The 16,589-nt window shown below is 43.2% G+C and overlaps 2 protein-coding genes across 15 annotated transcripts in view; one reads left to right on the forward strand and one right to left on the reverse strand.

Annotated features, from left to right (window-relative positions):
• The window catches only part of LOC106576581 (neuron navigator 3), a 416,631-nt gene that overhangs the window by 281,024 nt on the left and 119,018 nt on the right, over window positions 1-16,589 (forward strand). For 12 of the 14 annotated variants that reach the window (XM_045700121.1, XM_045700110.1, XM_045700113.1 and 9 more), the window contains exon 5: window positions 1,633-1,807. In XM_045700121.1, coding sequence (XP_045556077.1) covers window positions 1,633-1,807 — 175 coding nt within the window. Of the gene's footprint in view, window positions 1-1,632; window positions 1,808-4,685; window positions 4,939-16,589 lie in introns of those variants that run through there. The other 2 variants (XM_045700122.1, XM_045700123.1) reach the window with 2 other exon arrangements.
• Window positions 12,411-13,966, reverse strand: LOC106576578 (chymotrypsin B). The gene is made up of 3 exons (XM_014153805.2): window positions 13,871-13,966; window positions 13,306-13,574; window positions 12,411-13,084 (listed from the first exon to the last, which is right to left on the reverse strand). The coding sequence occupies exons 1-3, from the start codon at window positions 13,920-13,922 to the stop codon at window positions 12,608-12,610; spliced, it is 798 nt and encodes a 265-aa protein (XP_014009280.1). The 5' UTR covers window positions 13,923-13,966; the 3' UTR covers window positions 12,411-12,607.

Below are 16,589 nucleotides of genomic sequence, written 5' to 3' on the forward strand. Positions count from 1 at the left end.
TAGCAGAACCCTCCATCTACCTCCTCCGAAGTCCTTTGTGGCTCGTAAAATCCGCCCCCAAAAAAGACAAAAGGTTAAATGAAACCGTGTTAACCACTTAAAAGTCCCTCGAAGCGGGGCCCATATACTCTGACTGTGGCACAAGGAGGACTGGCACCGAAGTGCTGACAGCACTTAGCCCACGTTGCTTTGAAACTGGGCACAAGACATGTGCTCCTGTATGGTGGGGCCAATGGAGCTTAGCATAACTAACCATAATTGGATAATTCTGAGGGAGAGGGTCTCTGGAAGCAGGCTGAATAGAAGGAGTGGGAGCAGGCTGGTAAAGCAGGCTGGTAAAGAGCAGGCTGGCGTTAGAGGAAATCCTATCATGGTTGACCTCCCTCTGTTACCCGATATCTGGATCAAGTTCAGTTCCATTTTCCTCAGAATCGCAGCTGTTTTGTTTTTCTCTAAATGACAACCCTGCTGCGATATCTGTGTTTAATGAATTTGTTCCACATCCAAATGAAGCACAAGGAGACAACTGGTCACATTGATATCAAATGTCTGTATTTACAGTATGAATAGATGTTCACATGGTCGACTGCTTCTTTCTCATACTCTAGGATGGTTTACCTTGAACCAGATTAAGCCTAGTCCTGGACTAGTAAACACTTTCAATGGAGATTCTCCATTCAGCATGTTTTTTATTCCGGGAAACTGGCCCTTCATGTTTCAAATAGTAACCTCAAAGGCCCTGTATTTCTGTTTTGCTATTGTGTTCTACACTGTAAATCTCCAATTATTCTCTGGCCAGTGACAAATTGCTTTGCCGAATGAATGTGGGACGTTTTCGTTCTTCAAGTGAATACTGCCCGTTTGGACTGCTGCACTGTAACAATATAAATGACTGCTTCCTGGAGTTTGAAATCGAAAACGTAAAGATTAATCTTTCCAACTTTTTGTAATCGGCAAACAACAGGCCAAGAAAGTTGAGCCCCCTTACGTAAACTGCTGTGTCAGCTGTTGAAATCTTTCAAACAGCGTCTGTGTCAGCTATTCTGATATGAAAAGCCATTTCACAAGTGGATGCGTTAGCGCTCCGATGACGGGGGCTGAGCGAGAGATACATTTTCATTCCTGGATTTCAGATGAATCATATCACAGTTGATAGGCTCCCTTTGTTTTGCAGGGAGAAGTGAACTTTAAAAGCATTTTAGAGTAAGTTTAGAGTGAATGTGTGCAACCTAGTCAGAACCCATTTCTCACGAGGACGAAGTCACTCAGCCAGTGGTCTTAGGTGAATCCCTAGTGCAATAACTGTGAAATAGTCAATATCAATATTAAATTAGCCACTTGTTCCGTTAGTAATAGCACACTGTACCTGACTCACTATTTCAGTCTCACTTCCTCATTTTGAGACTAAAACAACACAAGATACTCACTTCCCTTGTCAGATGTGTGTTTGTGTCTTCTCTGAGCCAAGCCAGGGATCACACAGGGCGGTAATATATGTCATTTAGCTAGCTGACGCTTTTATCCAAACCAATTATAGTACTGCGTACATACATTTCTGTGTGGTTGGCAGCAGCGAGATTTGAACCCACGTTCCTGATAATGATGTGCTCTGTTCCCCTGTCTACCCGTCAGAGATCCGGAATGGGAATCTAAAGACCATCCTGGGACTGTTCTTCATCCTGTCTCGCTACAAGCAGCAGCAGCAACAGCAGCAGCAGTACTACCAGTCTCTGGTAGAGCTTACACACCAGACCACCGGGGCGGCGCCGGCCAGCCCCCTCAAAACGCAACCAGAGATGCAGTCCAGGTAGGCTCAGTTGTCCTCACATCTCAATGGCGTCGTGTGAAGTTGGCGCTAGATGCTACATTTTGGGTCAGTTTTGCATTTTCCTTACTAATGGTTTTCTAGTCACATTTGCAGCCACTATGCTGGTTTGTTATTTTGTTTCTGAACACATTTGATCTTGGGATATTTTTACTTTGGTGTATGGTTCAAATTGAGCTTGTCTCATCCAAACAGGTCCCTGCTATGTACTGTCACACCATTTGTATTTATTATGGATCCCCATTAGCTGCTGCCAAGGCAGCAGCTACCCTTCCTGGGGTCCAGCAAAATTAAGGCAGTTTATACAATTTTAAAAACATTACAATACATTCACAGACTTCACAACACACTGTGTGCCCTCAGGCCCCTGCTCCACCACTACCACATATCTACAGTACTAAATCCATGTGTATGTGTGTGCATAGTGCGTATGTTATCGTGTGTGTGTGTGTCTGTGCCTATGTTTGTGTTGCTTCACAGTCCCCGCTGTTCCGTAAGGTGTTTTTTAAATCAAATTTTAACGCAAATTTTACTGGAATAGAGTTCCATGTAGTCATGGCTCTATGTAGTACTGTGCCTCCTATAGTCTGTTTTGGACTTGGGGACTGTGAAGAGACCTCTTGAGGCCTGTCTTGTGGGGTATGCATGGGTGTCCGAGCTGTGTGCCAGTAGTTTAGACAGACATTTTACCATTTAATAAACAGATAGGAGCTAACAGAGGAACATTTCAACACTTTGCAGAAGTAGACAGAAAGTGGACACTGCCGCTGCCCACTAAGCAATAAAAACAGGAAGGGATCCAGGCCCATGTGATGTAAATAGACAGCCCAGCCTGAGAGAAGCATCTAAAGAGAGGTTTAAAGTACCACACATGGGTGGCATTCCCCTGGCGAGCTCAGGTTACACCTCCCAACCATCCCAACCAGGCCCTGGTCTGGCCTGCTGCTGGTGTACAGATGTATTCTGAGGTACCCGGTGTTGATCCTCTGGTCACTGTCAGGACTGGGGAACGCTAGGGAGGGAGAGAGGCAAGGAGGGGCAGAGTTTGAGAGGCTATAACTGAATAACTGAGTCTAGGGGTTTTAGCATGGCTGTGGGTGGGAGGGGTGCACAGAGAGGCACAGCTGCCCCTCATTCCTCCCTCTCGGGCCTCAGCTCCCTGGGACCTCTCCCAGTCAGAGGCAGCAACAAGCGACAGGTGCGGGTCCGATACCCCTGCCGGCCTGGTACAAGGCCGACGCTGGCATTCCAGCGAGACTACCACCGCCATGGCAGGATCGCCCAGTCCCACAAGCCGGGCCTGGGTGAGGTCACACAGCAGAAGTAGGCCAGGAGGCCATAAGGAGCCAGGAACCAGAGGGATAGTTAAATGTATGGGGCTGGCTTGCAACAACACCCAGGATCTGCCAGGGTTTCCTCAAGGTCTGCCAGGCCCAGTAACGTCTCATTCCCCTGGGGGCGATTATTAAATCAACACCCCACGAGAGGTGATGCTCCACAGCCCATCACTGCTACAGGAAGCCATTGTTCTCCCAGTAGAGAAGTGGTCAGTGTGGTGGTGGTTTTAATGGAGAACCAGATACGGTGTGTGTGCATGTGCATGTGTGTGTATGTGTGTGTCAAAACTCTGACCCAAACCAGGATGATTTATCAGTCTGTCATAAATAGTTCAGAACCGACACAAGAAGGATTTTTAGATATTCAACTGTAGGGGAATATGAGGGCATGTTACATTAGCCAATTAGCTTGAGCTGTAAAGTGTCTGCCCGTATGACATGCAGGTTAGCATTTTTCATCATGAATCACTAGTTGGAACAGCCACAATGTCATTGAACCTAACCTTAACCCTAACCTTAAGCACACTGCTAACCCTAATGCCTAACCCTAACCTTAAGCACACTGCTAACCCTAATGCCTAACCCTAACCTTAAGCACACTGCTAACCCTAATGCCTAACCCTAACCTTAACCACACTGCTAACCCTAATGCCTAACCCTAACCCTAACCACACTGCTAACCCTAATGCCTAACCCTAACCTTAACCACACTGCTAACCCTAATGCCTAACCCTAACCCTAACCACACTGCTAACCCTAATGCCTAACCCTAACCTTAAGCACACTGCTAACCCTAATGTCTAACCCTAACCTTAAGCACACTGCTAACCCTAACTTTAACCACACTGCTAACCCTAATTCCTAACCCTAACCCTAACCACACTGCTAACCCTAATGCCTAACCCTAACCTTAATCGAAGACTAAAAATCACATTTTTGTTTTCATGCATTTTTACAGTATAGCCAATTTTGACTTTGCAGCTACCCCATCTAGCAGAAGTTTTGCATCAAGGACAAGACTCATCCCAATAAACGTCATCCTGCGTACAGCATTGTTTGATTTCACAGACGTGACCAGCCCTGTCTGGATCTCTTGACCAAAAATACAATCTAGGACAATGTAGTCTGATCCACCGAACAATGCAGTGTTGCTTTTTATAAAGCAATTATCAATTATCTTTCACTCACTTAATCACACACACACACACACACACACACACACACACACACACACACACACACACACACACACACACACACACACACACACACACACACACACACACACACACACACACACGTCCTCCTCTCTCCCCCCCAGACACCAGTGAGGCCGATCAGGGCTCCAGCAGCAGGTGCTGGCTATAGAAAGCCCAGTGCTGCAACTGTAAATGTGAGCAGGCCAAGTGCTCTGTACGTGCGTGCGTGTGTGCGTGCGTCTATGTTGGGGGGAAACTCCCCATTGGTGACCCGCGACATCCAGGAGCCTCTGGGGCTGGAACTGTAGAAGGTAGTGGGGCAGCATCGGCGATCCCTCCCACTTAACTCATCATGTCCCATGGTGAACAAGTTGACCCCCTTGTCTCGCGCTCGCGCCTGCCCACTGCCAAGCCCCGGGAGAGAAAGAGTCGTCTGCTCTATGGGAAAGCCAAGCCAGACCCCTCTAGGTACAGTACTGAGTAGAGTGTCGGTGCCTGTTGGCTCTCTGTTCTGATTTAAAGCCAAGCGTGCTACTGTAGTTGGATTAGGAGACTGTGTTGATGTCATCATGAACTGGTAATTGACTGCCTTTATTCAAACTAGTTTCACATCTATGCTTAGTATTATTGCCTGCATACGTTTTGATGTGTTATTTTGTGAAGTTGGTTGAAAGGGAACTATGAGTTGCTGCTTGTGGAGATGTTTCTGTATGTCGTGTCTGTAAGTGAATCCACTCTATAGTCTGTAAGTGAATCCACTCTATAGTCTGTAAGTGAATCCACTCTATAGTCTGTAAGTGAATCCACTCTATAGTCTGTAAGTGAATCCACTCTATAGTCTGTAGGTGAATCCACTCTATAGTCTGTAAGTGAATCCACTCTATAGTCTGTAAGTGAATCCACTCTATAGTCTGTAAGTGAATCCACTCTATAGTCTGTAAGTGAATCCACTCTATAGTCTGTAGGTGAATCCACTCTATAGTCTGTAGGTGAATCCACTCTATAGTCTGTAGGTGAATCCACTCTATAGTCTGTAAGTGAATCCACTCTATAGTCTGTAAGTGAATCCACTCTATAGTCTGTAAGTGAATCCACTCTATAGTCTGTAAGTGAATCCACTCTATAGTCTGTAAGTGAATCCACTCTATAGTCTGTAGGTGAATCCACTCTATAGTCTGTAGGTGAATCCACTCTATAGTCTGTAGGTGAATCCACTCTATAGTCTGTAAGTGAATCCACTCTATAGTCTGTAAGTGAATCCACTCTATAGTCTGTAGGTGAATCCACTCTATAGTCTGTAGGTGAATCCACTCTATAGTCTGTAGGTGAATCCACTCTATAGTCTGTAGGTGAATCCACTCTATAGTCTGTAGGTGAATCCACTCTATAGTCTTTAGGTGAATCCACTCTATAGTCTGTAAGTGAATCCACTCTATAGTCTGTAAGTGAATCCACTCTATAGTCTGTAAGTGAATCCACTCTATAGTCTGTAGGTGAATCCACTCTATAGTCTGTAGGTGAATCCACTCTATAGTCTGTAAGTGAATCCACTCTATAGTCTGTAAGTGAATCCACTCTATAGTCTGTAAGTGAATCCACTCTATAGTCTGTAAGTGAATTCACTCTATAGTCTGTATGTGAATCCACTCTATAGTCTGTAGGTGAATCCACTCTATAGTCTGTAGGTGAATCCACTCTATAGTCTGTAGGTGAATCCACTCTATAGTCTGTAAGTGAATCCACTGTATAGTCTGTAAGTGAATCCACTCTATAGTCTGTAAGTGAATCCACTCTATAGTCTGTAGGTGAATCCACTCTATAGTCTGTAAGTGAATCCACTCTATAGTCTGTAGGTGAATCCACTCTATAGTCTGTAGGTGAATCCACTCTATAGTCTGTAAGTGAATCCACTCTATAGTCTGTAGGTGAATCCACTCTATAGTCTGTAAGTGAATCCACTCTATAGTCTGTAAGTGAATCCACTCTATAGTCTGTAAGTGAATTCACTCTATAGTCTGTAAGTGAATCCACTCTATAGTCTGTAGGTGAATCCACTCTATAGTCTGTAAGTGAATCCACTCTGAGGTTTCTGAGCGGTCGTGTTTCAATGTTTCTATGTGTAATGCTATGAGCATTCCTGTCTTTTCTCACAGGCTTCAGTTCATCACGATATTGACAGTTCCGTCTAGATTATCCTTTGCGCTTTAGATGAGCTGTATACAGCAATTGATAGAGCTGAAGTTATCAATGTGGTAAGGGATTGTGTAAAGGCGCTAGGCAGGCGTGTGTGTGTCTTTACTTTGAGAGGTAGAGCGAGAGATAAAATTCCCACTCCCTGATTTAGCCTTGTTTAAAAGGGCGTGTGTGGGTGTGTCACCGTCGGAGGACATCTTCATACCTACTGTCAACAGAGGAATCTGCCGTTGTGGATCATGGAGGGATTAGCTATTGGCTGACCTCAGAATTGTGACACTGTTGAGGCAAAGTGAATAGATAACCATAGCTCATATCTAATAGGACAGCGATGCCTCTCCAATATAGCTCTCATATGCTATGCACAAGGCCGTTGTCGCAGTTCATTAGATTGCGCTCGGTGATGTATGTCCTAATCAATGTGACCTGACATATTGTACAGCGTATCTTTACCTCATATGTTTTCTCCACATGGAAATATCTTAAAGGTCGTGGTTGAGATAAACGCTAGAGGGTAGGAATATACTGTGGCTTTTATGTTCCAGTAGACTTTATAGGGGATGCATTGGGCCACAGGGAAACATGTGCTGTGCAGTCCCCTGTCAGTTGAATTCAGTGAAACACATGCTGCTGTACAATTTCAATGCACTGTAGGCTAGTGTAGCGCCAGCTCTTTCTACCAGTTCCACAGACCAGTAGCTAGTGATCTAGCCCTGTGACCCTCTCTAACTTTAAACCCCATCCGTTAACCTGACACTAATGCCTATTCACAATAGGGCCAGCTGAAATATGAAACTTAGGGAGAAAATGGGAAAAGATCCAACGCACGTTCATGTTAAAAGATGAGAAAGGTTTGAGCAGAGCTGTTGCGCCCACGTTGCGGCTTCATCCTCTGGGAATGATGGCTTCTATTAATCATGGCACCGCGGCTGTCTTCCTTACGTGAACCGACCATTTACTTTACCCCTCGCACAAAGGATTCTGGGAGGAGAGAGGATAGAGGAGTGAGTGGGGTGCATCGTTGGTTACGGAGGTTTTATTACGTCTCTGTCAGATGGCATACATGCACCTTCCATTAGCACAATCATATGAACAGGTCTCTCAGCTAGATATAATGGGAAATTGCCCTGTGTGTGTTTTTGAAGCTCTATGGTACTTCCCTAGCCCTTTGATGCTCTATGATACTTCCCTAGTTCATTGAAGCTCTATGGTACTTCCCTAGCTCATTGAAGCTCTATGGTACTTCCCTAGCTCATTGATGCTCTATGGTACTTGCCTAGCTCATTGAAGCTCTATGGTACTTCCCTAGCTCATTGAAGCTCTATGGTACTTCCCTATCTCATTGAAGCTCTATGGTATTTCCCTAGCTCATTGAAGCTCTATCGTACTTCCCTAGCTCGTTGAAGCTCTGTGGTACTTCCCTAGCTCATTGAAGCTCTATGGTACTTCCCTAGCTCATTGAAGCTCTGTGGTACTTCCCTAGCTAATTGAAGCTCTATTGTATTTCTTTAGCTCAGTGGCATACAGCAGAAGAAGAGCCATGCATAATGGGTATCTCAGAGGTTAATCTGTAGCCACCCTTAACGGCGTTGTCAGAAACCAGATGTTTCTGGTTTTCAGGGATACAGAATTTTCAATCTAACTTCCGTTTCCCCTAAAAAACGGAAGTGGGGACTCTGCTCAGGTGCTTTTCTACGCCTGCTACGTTTGGTTAATTAGTAGCCAACAATGACTTGGCACCTCCTCAAAATCAAAGCCTTGTTAATTTACCAGGGAGAGAGAGTGTCCACAGTTACGACTTAGACAGTCAGTTTGACTAAAAGTCATTTGAACAGGAGCACTACGCTACATCAAATGATCGTTATCACTTTCATTGGGAGTTTGGAAGCCAACCATGCATTGATAAGGGTATGGCTCTGTGTTGCCCGGTTTTAATCTAAGATAAGATCTCTTCAGTGGCCCTAATGAAACCAACTGAGAAATTATGTCTAATAAATGATTTATTTATTCTGTAAAATGGAATACGTTCTCATCACAAGTGGCACCAAAACCTCTCTCTCCCAACTTCCTTCCATCTGTCCTTCCTTTTCCTGTCTCTCCCCCATCTGGGAGGAAGTGACCTGTGAACCATCAAGATGACCTGAATATTTATATCTTATAAGAATATTCAGAAATGCAATCTAAATGCTTTTGATAATCTGCATATCCCGTCTGTAAAACTGCACTAATTTTGCCTTTGAAAACCGCAGTTATTTTATTCCGATAATTATTGAGTGTGCTAATTTACCCAGCATGCATTAAGTGTTCAGTCTAGTCTTCATTTGCATTCCAAGGCAACTGGCACTGGGACTGGGTATCACTCACCTCTTATGGGTGGTGTATTGGCCCTCATCTCTTCCACTAGCCCAAAACTAACTAACTAACAAACAGATATACACAGAGGACATGTCCTGACTGTCGGACAAGATCAAGAAACTCTAGATGATCAATTCTATTGTTTATTCAGCTACCTGTGTGTTTGTTTGTGCACATCATTTAAATTCATCAAGTAGTAAAAATACTGTTTAATATGGGGAGGACGGGCTCGTGGTAATGTCTGGAGCGGAATCAGTGGAATGGTATCAAATGCAACAAACACATCCATGCGTTTAATGCCATTCCATTCACTCTGACCATTATTATGAGCCATCCTCCCCCCAGCAGCCTCCACTGATGCATAGATATACATAACCTAGAATGGCGTAGCAGTACATATTATTCTGGATAGGGAGGCTGTGGCATTGTTAGTTGGTAGAGCATGGTGTTTGCAACACCAGGGTTGTGGGTTCGATTCCCACGGGGGGCCAGCACAGAAAAAAAAAAAAACATGTATGAAATGTATGCATTCACTACTGTAAGTCGCTCTGGATAAGAGCGTCTGCTAAATGACTCAAATGCAAATGTTGAGCATCATGGTCATGTCCACCCAGGTGCGAACCTCGGCGACTCAGGTGTACACAGAGGGGGCAGAGGTAGAGCCACCACTGCTGCCCCAGGACACAATACCGACCAGGCTCCACACCTTGTTCTTATCACTGACCAGGGGGCCACCGGAGTCCCCCATGCAGGAGGAAACACCTTTGCCACTGGCACAGATCATCATTTTGTGAATCATGTTGCCCCAGTGCTTCTTGCACTCCTCCTCAGACAGGAGGGGCACAGCACCCTGCTGCAGTTTGTTGGGGTAACCCCATCCGCCTGTAACCAATCAGAGACTGTGGTGTGTCCACCCCTTCCAAAAGTCGAGGATAACCATGGTAGAATATTAACCTCAAGGATGTCATCCTGGTGGAACCAGTCTGATGAGTTGGGACTCCAGGCTCAAAAAATTGTAAACTTTGCAATCAGGCTGGTTCTACAAGAGCGAGACTCTGATCAAAACAGCCTTTTATCCTAGCTTATTAATGCTAATATAAAAAATATATAAAAAATATCTCATTATTTAAATGTTTGATTATTGTGTGCTTGTTGACATTTACTGTATTGATTGAAAGGAACTAGGAACATAAGCATGGACTACTGTAGGTAGTTATGTTAGCAACAAACATATATTTGGTAAAGCTAGGCACATGCCGAAACTTAGCTGTCTAGCTAGCTCACTTTGCTAGGAAGATAGCTGGCTATGAAGATGGTTTTAACGAGCTAGCAGAAGCTAATGACATGACTGATGCTAACAAGTTAAGCGAGATAGGAAGCTAACCTATAATGCATTATGCTCTCTGGCCATATACCAAGTAGTATAAGACACTAACAAGTGCATTATAAGGAATTATAAATTTACAAGGCACTATATGTATGCCTCATTAAAAGTGTTACCAGGTAATGTCAGTATTTAGCTTAGATCAATAGGGGTCAATTGTTGTTTGTTTTCAATGGCCGCTTTTTGTTATAACAATGTTTCCTATATGCTTAGTACTATTGCATGCTTAGGTTTGTACTTACTATTTTGTCAAATTGAGGCTAGTTGCTGCCTATTGCTTCAGTCTGCAATTTAACTTAAGGATCCGCCCCTTTTTTTCCATTTTGGCCTAAAATGACATACCCAAATCTAACTGCCTGTAGCTCAGGACTTGAAGTAAGGACATGCATTTTCTTGATACCATTTGAAAGGAAACACTGAAGTTTGTGGAAATGTGAAAGTAATGTAGGAGAATATAACACTTTAGATCTGGTAAAATATAATACAAAGAAAAAACCATGCTTTTTATAAAAAAAATTGTACCATCATCTTTGAAATGCAAGAGAAAGGCCATAATGTATTATTCCAGCCTAGGCACAATTTAGATTTTGGCCACTAGATGGCAGTAGTGTATGTGCAAAGTTTAAGACTGATCCAATGAACCATTGCATTTCTGTTCAAAATGTTGTATCAAGACTGCTCAAATGTGCCTAATTGGTTTATTAATAACTGTTCAAGTTCATAACTGTGTATTTTCCTCAAACAATAGCATGGTATTCTTTCACTGTAATAGCTACTGTAAATTGGACAGTGCAGTTAGATTAACAAGAATGTAAGCTTTCTGCCAATATCAGATATGTCTATGTCCTGGGAAATGTTCTTGTTACTTACAACCTCATGCTAATCGCATTAGCCTACATTAGCTCAAACGTCCCGCATGGGACCCACCGATCCTGTAGAGGTTTTAATCGACTCTGAGGTTTTTTTGTGGTAATGTCTCAAAATGACTACATGTAATGCTATGAGCATTTCTGTCTTTTCACAGACGCTAGGTTGTCAGTGCAGCGACAGTGTGAGTTGGGCCTTTGTCCGAGCGTGCATGTGTGTATTAATGCATGTGTCGGCAGATATGTGTGTGACTGTGCACTGATTCTCTTCCTCAATAGTGTGCAGCGATTTCTACAGTCACACACAGCAGATACATCACAACATATGCCATTTTAACGAGTCTAATCAGGAAGTGTTCATTCCATCTCTCGCTCAAAATGAGTATAACATCCTGGCGTTTTAAAGCAATTTTCTACATTTCACATACAATAAAACTTTCTATTTTCACACACCCAAAATGCCGACTAGAACGCAAATATGGGTATTCAGACACGGTCTGTGTCTTTACTTTGGATAGAGAGGTAGCGCGAGAGATGGAATGAACACTTCCTGATTAGCCTTGTTAAAATGGCATATGTTGTGATGTGTCTGCTGTATGTGACTGTTGCAAACCAAACGCTAGGCTAGATACAAGGTTAGGTCATACGTTAATGGAAGCTTATTTCTTTTCTTTTGTCATTTGCTGTGGCATATCAAGAACAGCGTCGTGAAACTTTCAGATAGAACAGCAACAAGTATGTTTATATCATACCCTTGGAATATCGATGATATACACACAGCTGGAATGCTGTTTCAGCCAATCAGCATCCAGGATCCAAAATATCCGGTTTATAATAGCCCTTATACACTTGGTTTTAAGTTTTGTCAATGATTCCGTGCTACTGTACCTTTTTTTGTATTTATTATAATTTTTTTTATTGAATATCCGAAACATACAATATACTTGCAGTGAAGCCGCTCAACAACTACATCATACCAGTCATCCAACAGACTCCCATTCAGAGCGACACACAGAAGCATCCAGGGTCAATGCCCTGCTCAAGGGCACGTTGACAGATCTCCCACGAGGCCAAAAAACGTGAACCCGAACCCTCCAAGATCCCCCCCACAGTTCCCCAATAGCTCAACCATTTGAGACCCCTAACACTAGCAGTAGATTCAGTCAGCAGTAAACTGTGGTAACACTTTACATTAAGTTTCTCTCGTGTACTAAAATATTACGTTGTAATCATACAATTACTACACAAGCATATTTTTTATGTTCAAGTATGTTTATTGAATGTCATGTTCAGTTCAGACCAATGGGTGGCACTCTCAGTCTTGGTAGCTAATGCTTAGGTGTTGTACATTACATAGTAATATATGGAATGACATAGCAATACATAGTATGACATAACAATGCATAAAATGACATAGCAATATGGACAGGGAAGCTGCAGCATGGCTCTTAGTTGGCGGCCAGGGTCTGGTCCACCCAGGAACGGAGCTCGGTGACGCGGGCGTACACAGCGGGGGTAGTGGTGGAGCAACGGCTGCTGCCCCAGGACACAATACCGACCAGGGTCCAGACGTTGTCCTTCTCACAGACCAGGGGGCCACCGGAGTCACCCATGCAGGAGGTAGCACCAGCACCACCGGCACAGATCATGACGTCGGAGATGCTGCTCCCCCAGTGCGTCTTGCACTGCTCATTGGACAGCAGGGGCAGAGCAGCCTGCTGCAGCTCGTTGGGGGTGTTGAGAGCGTTGTAGCGCAGCAGACCCCAGCCGGTGGTCACACAGGTCATGCCAGGTGCGAAGACGTCGGCGGTCTCAGCCAGGCACACAGGGGACACGTTGGTGTTCAGGACAGCAGGGGTAGACAGCTTGATCAGGGAGATATCGTTATTGATGGTACTGGGGTTCCACTTGGGGTGGGTGAACACCTGTGGGTGAGGAGAGTGGGTGCAGTGGGTTGAGGGAGAGAAGGGACGGTTAGAACTGAAACCTTTATGAAATGGAGAGTTCAGGTAGGACTACAGGACGACATTGCTCAGAGACACTGATCTGATCAGCTGAGCTGGCGGGGGATAGGCTGATCCTAGATCAGCACATGAGGGGAACTTCTACCCAGAGCTATAGAGGAGGATGTGTGACTGTGCTGTACCTTAGCGGGCTTCAGGATCTGGATGTCCTCAGCGTTGTTGCCGCTGCCTTTCTTGTGCTCTCCAATGATCACGCGGTGGTAGGTAGCGACGTTGCAGTGAGCGGCGGTGACCACCCAGTTCTCGTTAATCAGGGATCCCCCACAGAAGTGGAAGCCGCTGGTCTGCTGCAGAGATACCTGCCAGGGCCAGGAGTGGGGCACAGCCTCCTCACCATTAACGATGCGGGCATAGCCAGACACCTCGGGCTTGATGGCGGGGATGCCGCAGCCTGGTTACATGAGAACATTTAGTAAACACTTAGCTCGTCATGTTTTATAACAACAGTAAATGATTTGTTTAATGCAACATACTCAACCATGGGCATCCAACGTACGGACGTGTTTCCAAATAACATCACCAAGTGCTAGCAATGTAGCAGTAGCACATAATGAGAACAGTAGTGGTCCAAGACCAGAACCTTGAGGAACTCCACAACTTACTTTTACACTCTTAGCATTAAAACAAGGGTTAAGGGTTAAATCAAGGAGGTAACACTGTAGGTAAAGAGAAGGTGTGAATACTCACCGTAGGCGGCGCTGACGAAGGCGAGACAAGACACGAACCAGAGGAAAGCCATTGTGAGAATGTGACAGTCTAGTGCACCGGGGACCCTATTTATTCCCAAACCCCACCTGTCTATAACCAATGGGAGATCGAGGTGTGTCCACCTCACTCGAAAGTTGAGGGTAACCATGGTAGAATATTAACCTCAAGGAGGGGGATGATGTATCCAGCTGCTTATCGACGCTGGGCAATCAGACTGTTCTCAGCCATGTAACAGGAGGGTTAGAGCAGTTATCGAAACATGACCTTCAGTGCTCTCGGAAACTGTGCTCCAAACAGCCTCTTACCATCACAGAGGGAGAGGCCCCTTTTCCACTCAACCCTATTACAATTACATTTTAGTCTTATCCAGAGCGACTTGCAGTTAGTGCATTCATCTTAAAATAGCTAGGTGAGACAACCACATATCACAGTCATAGTAAGCACAATTTCCTCAATAAAGCAGCTATCAGCAAAGTCAGTGCTAGTAAGAAAATGACAAGTGTGAGTGTTAGTGCAAGAAAGGCAACCTCTCCTCCCTCTCATCTTATAGTACATCTCCCATGGTTCATTGAGACATAGGAAGCAGTTTGAACACTTTGTAAGATAAACCATTACATATAGTATGTGGAACATGTTGTTTCATTAGGAAAGGGTTATTGGAGTATTTAGATCAATGGTTGATTGTTTTCATTCGATATACTGTATCCAATGTCATTTTAAATGTATTTTCAAACCAGAGATGTACATGTATAGCTCTATATAGTGCTAGGGAAGGTTTTAGCTAACAGTTTTAATACTTTATATGCTACCGTTTTATACAGTGCTGTGTAAAATTCATATTGCATGATCATGAATGAATTTGAGTCTCATGTAGAATCATTTGGTATTTTCTTGTTATTTTTCTCATTTTGTAGTGATGTAACCCTATTTCCTACGTGTCCTTGGTTGGCCTGATAACACATGTCCATTCCCTCTCCACTGGAAAAAACACACCTGCAATTCAAAACCCCCGATAACAACTCTCTAGAGTCCCTTTCACTTTGTGTTCCTCTTGTTTTAATCTTTTGACTTATATCACTGAAGAGTATTACATACTAAAACGACTTTGTCCTCGATCCTTACACCTCTATCAGGCTAACATAATGTTACCTATTACTATCAGGCTAACATAATGTTACCTATTGCTATCAGGCTAACATCATGTTACCTAGTGCTATCAGGCTAACAATGTTACCTATTGCTATCAGGCTAACATAATATTGCTTATTGCTATCGGGCTAACATAATGTTATCTATTACTATCAGACTAACATAATGTTACCTATTACTATCAGGCTAACATAATGTGACCTATTACTATCAGGCTAACATAATGTGACCTATTGCTATCAGGCTAACATAATGTGACCTATTACTATCAGACTAACATAATGTTACCTATTACTATCAGGCTAACATAATGTGACCTATTGCTATCAGGCTAACATAATGTTACCTATTACTATCAGACTAACATAATGTTACCTATTACTATCAGGCTAACATAATGTTAGCTATTGCTATCAGGCTAACATAATGTGACCTATTGCTACCAGGCTAACATAATGTGACCTATTACTATCAGACTAACATAATGTTACCTATTACTATCAGGCTAACATAATGTTAGCTATTGCTATCAGGCTAACATAATGTGACCTATTACTATCAGGCAAACATAATGTTAGCTATTGCTATCAGGCTAACATAATGTGACCTATTACTATCAGGCAAACATAATGTTACATATTACTGTTAATGTTTTGTTGTGCTATGCTTCTCAACAATTGAGGTGATGATGTTTAAATATTACATACAGGATTACTCATCTGAATGTTGAACCTTTTGTGTGAGTGTTTTTAGCGAAAATGTGTTTAACATTTTTATATTTGTGTAAAACAATGAAAACATACTAATAGTTTGATGGTTGTGTTAATTGTTTTTAGAGAATTAAACATCCCTCATTGTGTCAAACCAGTTGAGAAAAAATGAAAGTCTAGATTTTCACGGCTATATTAGTTTACAACATCAACATATTAGTTTTCCCTGTTTTAAAAATGAAAACAGTAGCAACTTCATGTAAAGTGCAACTTAATGTAAAGTCTGACCCAATGTAATGTAATGTAAAGTCTGACCCAATGTAACTTAATGTAAAGTCTGACCCAATGTAACTTAATGTAAAGTCTGAACCAATGTAACTTAATGTAAAGTCTGACCCAATGTAACTTAATGTAAAGTCTGACCCAATGTAACTTAATGTAAAGTCTGACCCAATGTAACGTAATGTAAAGTCTGACCCAATGTAACGTAATGTAAAGTCTGACCCAATGTAACGTAATGTAAAGTCTGACCCAATGTAACTTAATGTAAAGTGTGACCCCATGTAACTTAATGTAAAGTGTGACCCCATGTAACTTAATATAAAGTCTGACCCCAGGTAACGTAATGTAAAGTCTGTCCCAATGTAAAGTGTGATCCAATGGAACTTAGTGTAACGTGTGACCCAATGGAACTTAGAGTAAAGTGTGACCCAATGGAACTTAGTGTAAAGTGTGACCCCAAAGGCCAAGGCATTGTATCTCTGCTGTGCTCCCACCAGTCAGTCCTCAATAGACCTGTATAGTGGGCTTGATGAAGCTTGGCAAGACCACATGCTTTC

This window comes from Salmo salar, chromosome ssa17 (assembly GCF_905237065.1).
Source record: "Salmo salar chromosome ssa17, Ssal_v3.1, whole genome shotgun sequence".
Classification (NCBI taxonomy): domain Eukaryota; kingdom Metazoa; phylum Chordata; class Actinopteri; order Salmoniformes; family Salmonidae; genus Salmo; species Salmo salar.